Below are 13,124 nucleotides of genomic sequence, written 5' to 3'. Positions count from 1 at the left end.
GTGGGCATATTCGTTTGGGTTAGACCTCAATGAAAGTTACAACACAGATACAAACACAAATAAAGAAGATCTATTACAAACTATAATCTGATTCCAGAGAAACAGGTACCAGCCAGCAAGATATTTTTTTTTGGAACAGACATAATGCTGTATCTAAGGTGGCTGGTGCTGCAGGACATTATTCTTCTCCTGCGTGGGGTGCAAAACGTGAAGTCAAACGGATAGAAAGAATTTATACACTTAAACCACTAAGCATGAATTATGTTTTAAGCCTTAATTGTCTGCTCATCAAATCACACTGGTTTTTTTTTTCTACAGTTAAATGGAGCTTTACATGATTTATTGATTTTGTAAACATGTGGGATGGCCATTTCACCACCTGTGTTTACCATTATAAAACTATAACAGATGCTAATTTGTTACCATGTATTTACAAATATGTACAAACGAAGGTTACTGTAATAAAGAAAGGGATTCAGTAATTTGGTGCACTTTTGCAGTTGAACAGTAGATGGCAGTACTCGGTTTGATTTTTTTTTAATTCATAGAATTGAATATCATAAAGCTCACAAGCAGAGGCTCAGACTGGAATTCAAAATAGACTTTGAAAGCGTGGGCACAGTCGGACTTATTGCACCCTCCAACCAGATAATCGGATATAGAGAGACCTTTCAATCAACATGGTTGCTATCTCCACTCTGATGCCATTAACAGAATATAGTAATAGTCTTTTACTACCGCATTCCCCCAGGTTACTCATAAAATCAGTACAGTTATTATATTCAATTATTATATTCAGTTATTATATTCACATTACTGCACAGGCTACAACCCCTGGGCTCAATTTAAACTTTGTTCTTTTTTTTTTTTTCCATTTCTATTCTTTTTCCTTTTCCCATTTATGTTTATACACCTTGCTATTTCTCCTTTCTTAACAGTGTGGTCAAAAATGGCCGACGCACTTAAAGTATCGCCCACTATTGCTCATGTTACTTTGAAGTATATTCATTTCGTAAAACTGTATTCAAATTTTTTTTTTTTTGAACCACTAAAATGTACGCATGTTTTAATAAAAAAAATAAAACTAAATAAAGATTTAAAAAAATAGGCTTTGGCATTCCAAGTACATTTAGGAGCCCACTGGCCCATCAAATGGTCAGTGTCTATGGTATTTTACAGCAGCCCCTCTGGCATTTGCCAGAATCGACAGATTGCCAGTCTGGGCCTGGACAAGCATGTATTTTTGGGGGTGTACTGTATTGGATAACTTGTGTTGGATAACTAAACAATTGCTAAAGGACCCCATGATTAAACCATATTGTGCAGTTGCAGTAACCATGTGGAGCTAGAATGATAAGGTTTAAAGGTGCCTCTCCTGCCCTATTAGAACAGTTTTTACAATAGATGGTAGGCTTCTGCAAATATAGCATGCAATCCTGTCGGCTTCTAAAAGAACTCTAATACAGCACCCAAGGTAGGTGCTGCAGGGAAACCGGGTAGGGATGATAAAAATGCTGGCCACAAGTATTCTTCTAATTTCTTGCCTCCACAATAAATTAAGATCTTTTACAAAACGCCAGCTATTGTAATGGCTAAAGGTGGCCATACACAGGCAGAATAAGCTCCTTTAGGGTCCTTTAGACTGATTCGGCAGCACGTTTAGAGGCGCTGTCAAACAAGTGAATCTTTTAGTGTATGGCCAGCTTTAGAGGCCCAGAGTGCATGATTTTGTAACGATGGCTGGTTAAATAAAGGAATTACATTCTCCAGAGAAACCAGCATGAAGAGCACCCAATTAAGGTTGCTACTAGTTTATATATAGAGGTCTTGAAACAGATATTTTCCTTTATAATGCCAATACCCTAGTAACATAGTCAGTTAGGTTGAAAAAAATCCATCAAGCTCAACTTTTTAAGTCTATATATTCAGTTTGAAAAAATAAAAATAATAGTAGTGAACCAGATTAACCTATATAGAAAGTCTTAACACCCTTGGAGTTATTTTAGAAAAGATTCTTTTACTTCTAAGGGCAGAGACACACACTTATATTTCGGGAGATGAGTCACCCATCGACAAATTGCTTCTTCTTCGGACGACTAATCTCCCCCCGAAAAGCCTTCCCCATGGCTAGAATCTAAATCACCAGCGGGATGGCAAATGTCTTGAGGCAACTTCGGAAAATTAAGCTTTCCGAATGCCACCTTGCCGGCAATCTTCATTATAGCCAGCAGGAAGGCAGTTCAGGAAGATTAGTCGCCCGAAGAAGAAGCGATTGGTCGCTGGGCAACTAATCTCCTATAGCAGTGTGTGTCTTTGCCCTAAAGGTGAGAAAAATTCGACTTTGAATCAATCTTATGGGTTTAAAAAAAGATTTTTTTTTAACCTGATTTTTGTAGATTTTTAAAAAATCTGTAAATTAGGAACATATTTTTTTACTGAATAGCAAAGGATTTAGAAAAATTCACCCATTGCAACAAATAGTAATTGCTAATATTTTAGAAGAAGAAAGGTTTATGAAATCTCTTATGGCCCAAAGCATTTGATTCTTTGATCGGACTCCCTAGATGATTATGTGCTCTGGGCATAGCTTGTGAATGCTTAAGTGAAAGCTTTTGATCAGATCAGAAGAGAACATTTGAGGTCACTAAGTAGCTGGAATTTTAGAAGAAACAGTTAAAAAGCCCCTAGAATAGCTCATAATAAAAGCTGTTGCAGCTCATAGAGTTTGGGACTTCTATTTCTGCAATCCTGGATATTAGCATCCAGATGTTAGAGAATAACACAATGTGAATAAGTATACAGGATCAGTGTATTCCTAGGTTAAAGTGTAAGCAATCATTTGTAAAGCTATATATTGTAGATGGGTAAATGTAGATTTTAACTGATAACATTATATGATGCAATATGATGCAAGTATACCTTTAAAAAAAAAAAAAGGGGGTATATTGGAGTAGGCTATAAAGCCTATAAATGGAGGGAGAGGAGGTGACATACAAAAAGTTGAATGATAAAAGGAAGGAGCAGCAGCTGATCTTTTATCTTACAGACAATAAAAAAAATTACAGAAACTGAACTGTATCTGCGTAATAATAATAGCATTTTTTCGTTATGAAGATGGATAGAACAAGGGGGCATAAAGGTGAAAAGAAAGACTGAAGAAAAACTGAAAAATAGAATAAAACAAAAACCTTCAACTTTCAAAAAGGGTTAGAGATACGTACATGAAATAGGCATCCTGCAATTGTAATGAATACCACATTTACAACATACAGTAATATTTTTCAATGATTTTAATGTTATTTGTAAATACAATTTACAGAAATCTAGTGAGCAGAAACACCAACCTTTTATCCTGGGCCAGTGTGCCACTTGTATAGAATAAGATGTCAAAAATAAACAAAATTAAAGCTTAATATGAACTACATCAACACCAATAATGTAGGATATTTCTATTATATTACACATCCCTGGACCAGGAGAGGGGGAAAAAAGAAAAAAAATTAAAATCACAATATCTGATGTATAATGAACTAGTAAATATTCATTAATGATATATCAATTGGTCACATATAAAAAAATCTTAGTGACCGGTTGCAGTAATTCTCATTATCCCAACTATATCATACATCTGACTGACCAACCCTCTATGAGCAATAAACCCATGAGGAGATTACGTGGTTAGATAGATGAGTGGTACATTCACATGATATATTAGCCAGCAAATGAATGGTATAAATTGTCTTGTCTGGGTGATGGTGATTATTATAACACAGTGTTTTAAAATCTCCTTTTTCACCCCCCCCTTCCTTTTGAGTTTACATTTTTAGATTAGAGCTAATAAATGTTACATTTTAATTGGTTGTAAATAGACTGCTAATGGCGACTTAAGAGATGGTTCAGATGAATAACATGGCACTTTATTCACAATATGCACTTTAATGAAATACACAGAATCATATGATGTTTGAAAATTATTGTGATATGATGTTTGATGTGAATAGTTATACGGTCACAAAAGAGAACCTTTATATCCCTTTCACTTGGGAAATTCCCTTTTATAACTTGTTCTCACACACGAGGTTGATCTCCTCATCCTTTTTCACACACATCACATTCCTATGTGAATTGTGGGACACTAAACTCATACCTCCCAACATTTGAAAAATCGAAAGAGAGAAAAAAATATCTGCACCGCATAGTGCGATAACATTTTTCATCATGCCCATTTTATGGCCACACCCCCTAATTACCATGTCCAATTTGCAAAATTTAGCAGGTTATTAAAGTCTGAACGCATTTCTGGGAATTTTAAGGCAATGTTATATGTGTTATAACTGTTTTGCCAATGAAGGTGAAATTGTCCTTTAAGCTGCTAGTCTCAGAGACTTGCTTATCTTAAATAATGACAATTGTATCTTTGCTTATCTTAAATTGTTACAAATGTATCTAAGTGCAAGTGTTGAATGTACAGTGCCCTCTGCCATAAAACCTCTGATTTTAATTACACTTCATAAACTTTGTATCTCTTTCTGGTGTGAGTGCAGGAGATCAAAGAGAAACTTGGGACTGAGCTGTCTGATTGGGACTGTCCTGCAAAAAAAAAAATGGGACAGTTGGGAGACATGTAAACTCCTCTTGGAATTCCTTTCTTAGGGCATAGGCAGACAGGGAGTTTTGTCGCCCGTGACTATTTATGAGCAGATGCGGGCAACAAATCTCCCGAAAATGCCTCTAATTTGAAATAATTAGAATCGCTGGTGCTATGACCAACATATCACTAAAGAGGAAACGTCAAGCGACATAGCACCAGCGATTTCAATTATTTCAAATGGAGAGGCATTTTCGGGAGATATATTGTCTGCAGTTACTCATAAATAGTTACTGTAATGGACAAGACACTATCTTACCAGCAGATGGAAGCAAAAACACATAATGTGGTACTAAAAAATAGTAATTTAGGAATACATTTAGGGGCAAATTTATCAAAACACGAGTTCAGATTTAAATAAACAAAAACTCACTCACGTTCTATTCATTCCTATGGGATTTGTAAAGAGTTATTATTTATCAAAATCTGAACTCACATTTTGATAAATCTGCCCCTAAGACATTAGAAATGATAAAACTCTGCCTGAACCTACTTAACTTTAGAGAAAGGTAGGTGCATCCCTTGTATATTGGCAGCAGAATCTACAGAACATTCATTGATTGTTGTAAATGTCTAAAAAAAAAAAATTAATAAATATTGCTTACATTTCATTCTTTACTAGGAAAGTTGATTCACTCATGCATTTTTTCTTCAGGAAAGAATGAACAAGTTAAATTGTTTTGAGTAAACCGTTTGAGCCATTATTATAAAAAGTCACATGGGAGTTTGGAGTGGTCCCCTTTAGTTGTCATTGTCCTGCATACTACAGGACAAAATGAAGAATTTTTAAGGATGTACCCAATCCATTTGGTGTGAGATTTGCTGATCAGAATCCAAGGTTTAGTGCATGCCTAAATAATGCTGGATGTTTTGATTGTGTACAAAAAGGAAATATTTGTCTTATAAACTCAGACACTAAGGGACCCAGTGATTGAAGAATAGTTTTATCCGCAGCAAACCCTGAAGGGGAAAGGCCCCATAGAAACTAAAAAGAGTAAGGAAAGAAACCAATGCCAAAACTAGCAAGTTCTCTCGTGCATACACGATCAGTCAGGTTGTTCCCATGCTCAGTTTATTTTGTCAAATTATTAGTGAAGCTGTAATCTGTACTAGCAGCATCTTTGGTTAGAAATAGAACTTGCCACCCCTCTCGCCTCTAGTCAGCTGAACATCACAACACAAAGCAACATCTTTGGAGCCATTTTCATTTTTTTTAACCAATGAAAAAACACATTATATACAAAACCAAAACAATTTTATTGCTTATTAGATATTGCATCTGAAAAAGGCAGCACGTGTGCACGTTAGTATATAGTGTTCCCAATGAAAGAAGTTCTACTTATAGAAATACTTACACCAGGGGGACACAATGAACCACATTTCTTAACAAAACAACTGACCAATAACACATGGGGCCAATAACATATCTCCAAACATATCAACAAAAAGTGATTCGTTGATTTGTTGTTTTTGTTGATGACCAGAACCGTTTCTATTTTTACCCCTCAAAAGGGAAGATAAAAAAAAAAAAAATGTATACAAATAGTTGCAAAGCATTTAAGTTTCTTGGGTGGGCGAGATATTTAAGTTTTTTTTGCATGCCTAATAAAATTAACTCAATTATTTATTTTGATAAAATGTGACCCACGGTAACCATTGAGCAGCAGTGAAAAAGTTGTAGATTACTAAGTGTGAAAAAGCACTCTTCCACCAACTTTATATATGTATAAAAAACAAAGCTACAGTACAAATAAATGCCATGCCACTCCTCTAACAAAAGAGAAATTGAGCTATAAATATGGTATTTGTATAAAAGGCTATTTTGTAACATGTAATAGTGGGCTATATAAACTAGAATGTCTACATATTAGTCCCACCCTAAGACTGGGGGTTTACTCCTGGGCCTCCTTGCCAGCCAGCCGATAAACCTCCGTAGGTCCATCGATATGGGTGATTGTGGTTGTTAGTTGAAGTTCCTCTCCACTGCTCATTCCAGCACCATCTGCAATACAAACAAGATGCTCATCACTGGGCTCACCAAAAAGGGGCAGAAACATTCAGGCCTCCAAAAACAAAATCTATTGCTTACGGTCTTTTCGGTTTTGTTTCTTTCCCCCCCAATTAAGCTAATGTCATGCACGGTTTTAGTTTATCAGTGGAGAAACACATATACAGCCTGCTAAAACCACATACTGTATGTTAAATGCCCGTCACTGCACCTTTGGAAAACACCACAGCAAAATTATAAATTTTAAGGTCAACAATAAACACTTTTTAGTGCCCAGACAGTTAAGCTATCCAATTCACTTTCATGCATTTATAACTGAACCCAGTAACCAACACACTGTTTGCACGTCTTGGCTTTCTACTCATCTTGCAATCTGTTGTTCAAACTAATGCCTAGCTGCTAGGGATCTAGGTATAAACTGTCAGATAAATACCAAAATTCAAAACTGATTAGCTCTACACAAAAAGTGAAAGCCACACCACCGCCTCCTAGACCATCCTTGGAATGTGCAAGGTGCCAATATGATGCTCTTCTATGTGCTTGTAATGCAAACACCCAACTGTACAATTACATCTTCTTCATCCTTGTAGTTAAAGTGTATACTGTAGGAGTACGATATACACTACTATACCCTGTAAAGCCTAGTCATGGAAGCCCTAGTAAAGTACGCACTGTTGCAAAGTACTAAATTAATTTTAGTACTATAAAACTCCTTACCATTAGACTGGCCATCTCCATAGTGCTTGTGTGAAGGAGCATAAAGGAACATCAGAGCAAAGACATAAAGATTCCACATGCCATAGACCCCAGTAAAGAAGGCACTATTCAGCTCAATGCTCAAATCGCCCAATTTCCAGTTGCCTTCAGTAATCTGTAATAATGCATATAAAGTTATGAAGATCATACAGAATAGACTTGCCATCAAAAAACTATAACTAAAATGTAACTATAATTTCCACTATAAGTTTTAGTGATGCAGAAGGTATTTACATATTTACTAGAGGGTTACATACGGTGTACATATTAAAGGGTAGAACACCTTATAATTAGCTTTTCGTTTGACACAGACATACATTTTTAAGGCATACTGTACACACATATCTATATCTATCTTTTTAAATCACTTGAAATTCTAAACACATTTAGAAGAATAAGGGAAAGAGCAAAACATATATTGAGGCAGGGTCAGGAGCACTCTTATAGATGATGTTCACTTACCTGAGTAGTAATGAAGAAGACTATAGTTAATGCAGCACATGCCAGGGTGATGATCATCAGGAATTTAAAGCGGAATATCAAACCCTGAATTAAAGTAAAAAAACAAAAAAAAAAAACTAATCACAATTTTAAAAATGAAATTGTATGTGTGGTACAGCATGCCATTACAAAATACTGTGGGAATATACTCGAATGGCAGAAGTAGCTATATCTTTTTCAACGAAAGAGCCAATGGCACCCAGTGTAATGTCAAGCAGGTATTCACCTGTGTTTTATTCAGAGCAGGATTTTCCCCACATATAGGCATTTTCACACACTATAGGAAAATAAATTGTTCTGCATACCTCAGAAACAACCACTATGGAGGTAACTTTATCCAGAAAATTTACAAATATTTTACAGTCCTTAGGAGGTTTATTTTTTTCTCTGTCAAAAAGTCAGCCACACCTCCTGGTTTCGACTCATTCAGAGCCCGTCCCTTTTTCCACATGTGTTGCCTCATATTGTTGTTAACAAAGTCCCTTTTATTTTCCAAATTTATCTCATAGAACACTCTGGAAGTAATGTACCTTCCCTCTCTAAGGTTTTTCCAGTTCCAGTAGATGAGGTTAGAATAACCTTAGCATTTTATGTATGTTCTTTATTTATTAAAACACAAGCTATTTTACGATATATATCATAAATCATTAACATTTGGATTAAGCCACGGTTTGCAAATTCAAAGTTAATAAAAGTGCATCAAAGTAGGTACCAATAACATACAAAAAAGAGGTCTAAACATATCGGTACTCATTAAAACTCGTCCCATTTTCTGAACATACATACTGGTCAGAGAATCCCTGTTACTATCTATGTACCATGGAGATCAGTCAATTTGTTGACCAAGCAGTGAAGGCTTTATTGGCTGATAAAGTAGACAAACGTATTGAAATTTGGACGCCCTGGAACATGTACAAAGAATCATAAGAGACTGGTAGGACGAATGATAAAAAACATCTGGTAGGATGAGCAGATGTATTGACAAGATATTTACAAACATACAACTCCTTTTTTATATTGTTTGTTTCCCCATACTAACACCCCCTTCCCCTTAAAAATTAAATATGCTAAAATAGTAAAAAAAAAAAGTTGAATGTTCTGTAATTGCATTATTTATCTTTTGAAAAGTAAGAAATAAAAGAGATTTAAAAAAAAAGAAAAATAAGTGAAGAGTGCATGCCTGTACCCTGTACAGCCCCCCATATGGTATCTGTTGGTCTGGCCCATGAACTTCATACCATACAGGAACAGCCTATATATGGTAGTCTTTATGCTCAATAACACAGATTGCATTGTGAGTAGTCATTGTGTAATTTGTTCAAATGAGCAGTCAATAATGAATGCTTGTCTGTAAGTGAAGGGACCCACCATTGCAGTTACAAGCCAGTGCATTGGCTGATACATGTGTGGCTGCAGTTTATTAATACAATAATTAAAATGGTTTGGCTATTCTTTAGCAAATGCCACAAAGTGGACTTTAGTCAAGATCTTGTATACAATTACTTATACTATGTGAAGTAGGCCATCTTCCCTCAGTTTTTACATTTATCAACTATTTTCTTGAACAAATCAATACACAGACTAAACAGAATTTGAGAGATGTCCAGCCTGTAACCATTCAGCTGCAGTTAAACTGGAAAGGGGGATTGCGGTTGCAGTTGGCCAAAAAGGAAGAAGTGGCAGCCAGCGGGAATGAATTTTGTAAGCCGTGGGGGGTATGGAAAACGGACCATGGCCCAAGAGGAGAAGGAATCACTGGTCCCGGGCCCTCTGCTAGTTAGGCCACTGCACTACTTCTTCCTTTATCATGAGACCTTCACATTGGCTGAATACATCAACAGACATGATACTTAAGAGGTAGTTGTCTTATCATGTTAAAGTGTCAATAGGTTAACAGTTAACAGGGTCGGACTGGGCCTCCTCTCATGATCTGCCTGCCCCACACACAAGCTATTTGTGGAGGTCCGCACCAGCGTTGTTCGCCTAGACTAGACACAGTTTGTTATTTAAAAAATAAATTAAAAAAAATCGCCAAATCATTCAAGTTAAAGGGGCTCCAACATGCCATTATTTAGTGTATATCTCACATTTATCTACCAAAGGGCATAACTGTGGCAATATCCTGTATGGAACATAGATTTGTACAATTAAGTATTGTCAGAAAAGACAGAGACAGTACTTACAATGACCACCTTTAGGTCGTTAATAAACACAATTGAAGGCAAAAAAACCCCCAAACAAACAAAAAAAAGGGCTGGTCCTCCAGTCCTATATCCAAATACAAGTATCATGTTCCAGGCCAAACCAGTGTGGCAGTGTATCAAATTTTTTGGGACTGTCATCCCACAATCTAGGCTTCTGCTTACCTCTTCATAGAAGTAAATTAAATTAGTCTGCCAATCTCTATTACATATATAACCATGCTGGCACAAACTCATGCCCTTTATGATAACACCTCGACATTAACAATTCACCAGTCTTTCAGTAAAAAGGCTTTGGCAATCACCAAGCTCAGAACATTTAGTACCCTGGGATAAATACCATCCAGTTTTGGACCTTATAAAACTGTTACACAGTCTGTCAGCTACAGTGTTGTGAAGAAAACATGACACAACAAAAATACAATTGGGGCCTTGTGATAATGCAGGCGCCATTACAAGCAATATTACACATCATATGCATAAAAGTTTACTGACCTCATAATGCAGTCTCCGGGCTTTGGTCATTGCTGGTAAATTTGACTGTTTTCCACTAATGTTTCTGAAGACTTGATATACCATGAAGCACAAAAACAAGAAATAAAGGCATGCACAAATTCCTGCTACAATAATGAATGCCATCTGATTACATGAATTAAGAATAAATATATGACTTGATTAGACCATATCAAAAAACAGCAATGCCAAAAGGGACACAATAGTGGGATTTTGTTAAAGTAAACTATACCCCTAGGTTATAAAAATCTATTGCATAAAACATCTCATGTAAAACCCTGATTCGTCTAAATAAACAATTTTTATAATAATATACCTTATAGTAGTATGAGCCATTGGATAATCCTAAATAGAAACTTGCCATTTTAAGTACAAAGGGCCTCCCTCTGGGTTTTGTATGATTCACAGTGAACACACATGTTAAGTCACATCTGCCAATGGACAAAGTTCGGTGTTTTACTCCCACACTATTTCCTGTTACAGTTAGAGCTGCAGTATTTCTGGTCAGGTGATCTGAGCACCAATACCATCACAAAATGGCAGCTTAAGGTAAAAAGGCATTATTTACGTATATCTATATTCCAGTTTGGTAAGATTCTTTAATAGGCCACTTAATATGACATTATCTGTTGGCCAAGTATTAATTCTGGGGGATATAATTATCCATTAAAAGGGAAAAACACTCCTTTAAGTACAAGTCACCCAATTCAATTAAATCAAGCCCAGATACAGTCATTGCTGCCTCTTAAAAAGTTGATTCCATCCATCAAATAGGGACTTAATGTAACTGGAACAGGCAGAGCAAAGGTTAAAAATGTTATTATACAAGAAAGTGGAGAGTGTCAGCGCTTCCCCTTGGCAGCAATAGCTAGCTGTTGCAAAGCACTTAACATTAAAGAAGTGTTACTGGAGGTGCCATGTAAAATAAATGAAATATTAAATACATTAAGCACACTTGCATGATTCAAGACAAGAGTTGTCCATTTTGCTTTGCTGGTGTGAAAAACCCAGTGGGGGGAGGGGTAAGAAAAGTGACCAACTTCCTGCTCAGTTTAAATAAAATAATGGTACTATACAGTATATACACCAGAATAATATGTAATTTGACTATGTAGTTGCCCTAAAATTAAGTTGTATAAAACCACCCATAATAGCAGTTTTAGTTCTGACCAAACAGAGGAGGAATATCACATGCTCTCTCTCTTAAATCAACAAAGAATCAAATGGAATATAATATGCATGGTGAACTTTCCAGGACAATAATCTAAAAAAATGAAATAAGTAAAGGTCTGTGACCTATATGGGCAATACATTTCTACATATTTTCTACTATATTTTAAAGTAGGTACATCCATGCAAAAGCTTCATTACTAATAATTCATTGTATTTCGTCAGCCGAATTATGGCACACATCTTTTGGGGGGGAAGCATGGGAAGAATGTTTAACAGGTCTCCAGTACCCACCAACACCTCCAAATGCTGTATATCTTTATGACAATAGGCTCAGACGTGTCAATATATGATGTCCCTTTGTATTCCCACAAAGACATGCCAGTGTAGAAATATTTTAGAGAAGGATACAGCAATTTCCGCTCCTACATCTGTTGTCCAAATGCTGTAGAATGGATTCTTCAACTGTACTCCTCTGGGTAAGGGAGAGGAAGCAAAGAAGAAGAAGAATTAATTACAGAAACAAAAAACCAAACAAGTCTTAGTTAACTTTATATCTTAATATAACATAATTGTTAAAGAGCAGAAGAAACGTATAGTAAGTCAGGAACATTCTACTTATATCGATATCTACTTGTCAACCACAAAAAAAAACTAAAAATTTTTCTAAAGGAATCTAAACACCCAAAAGTAACTGATGTAATCCTACTCAGGGTCCTTCAAGAACTTTGGTATTTTACATTCATATTCTATTTTGAGCAGACTGATAAATTTACAGTTTTAGGTGATTATGTAATAAACGACACGAAGTTTGCCCAGGACCAGTAACCTATGGCAACTAATCAGCAGGTAGAATTTACCGGTCACCTAGTGCCTTTTATTACATGTGGGTTAGACTTCTAATACAAAGCTTTTGGCTCAACGGAGAGACTGCAACCAGAGGTTGACTGAATACGAAGAAGGAAGTACATAGACATGAATCATCATTTTAAAGGGAACGTCAACCCAAAAAAATAGTTATTTTCCTAATTAAAGAAAACAGAATACAGATTCATTAAAATGTTCTATGATTTTTAAGTTATTTGTATTGCAATTGAAACAGTGTTTGTCTGTCCCTTTCTATTCTCTGCCCTGGCGGCTCAGACTGTGGAAACAATGTAAGACAAGGCGGCTGATTAGCAGACCTGATGTTGCTGGGGAAATACGACTTTTGCAACATTGTTTAAAAAGAAACAATCAGGAGTTACACAAATTCTGCTTTCATTATCAATTGCTCAATTGCTTTTACAGATACATTTAAAAGAACTGCATTTTTAAAAAAATAATT

The 13,124-nt window shown here is 35.9% G+C and overlaps 1 protein-coding gene across 1 annotated transcript in view; it reads right to left on the bottom strand.

Moving 5' to 3' along the window:
* Positions 1-5,886: 5,886 nt before the first annotated feature.
* Positions 5,887-13,124, bottom strand: part of wls.S (wntless Wnt ligand secretion mediator S homeolog) — a 36,634-nt gene continuing 29,396 nt past the window's right edge. Inside the window, 5 exon segments of the mRNA NM_001094247.1 lie at positions 5,887-6,650; positions 7,374-7,527; positions 7,875-7,958; positions 10,610-10,753; positions 12,209-12,272. Coding sequence (NP_001087716.1) covers positions 6,541-6,650; positions 7,374-7,527; positions 7,875-7,958; positions 10,610-10,753; positions 12,209-12,272 — 556 coding nt within the window. The 3' untranslated portion in view covers positions 5,887-6,540.

The sequence above is a fragment of the Xenopus laevis genome, chromosome 4S, assembly GCF_017654675.1.
Source record: "Xenopus laevis strain J_2021 chromosome 4S, Xenopus_laevis_v10.1, whole genome shotgun sequence".
Taxonomy (NCBI): domain Eukaryota; kingdom Metazoa; phylum Chordata; class Amphibia; order Anura; family Pipidae; genus Xenopus; species Xenopus laevis.
The sequence above is the reverse complement of the archived record's forward strand: the minus strand, read 5'-3'. Positions and strand labels throughout refer to the sequence as shown.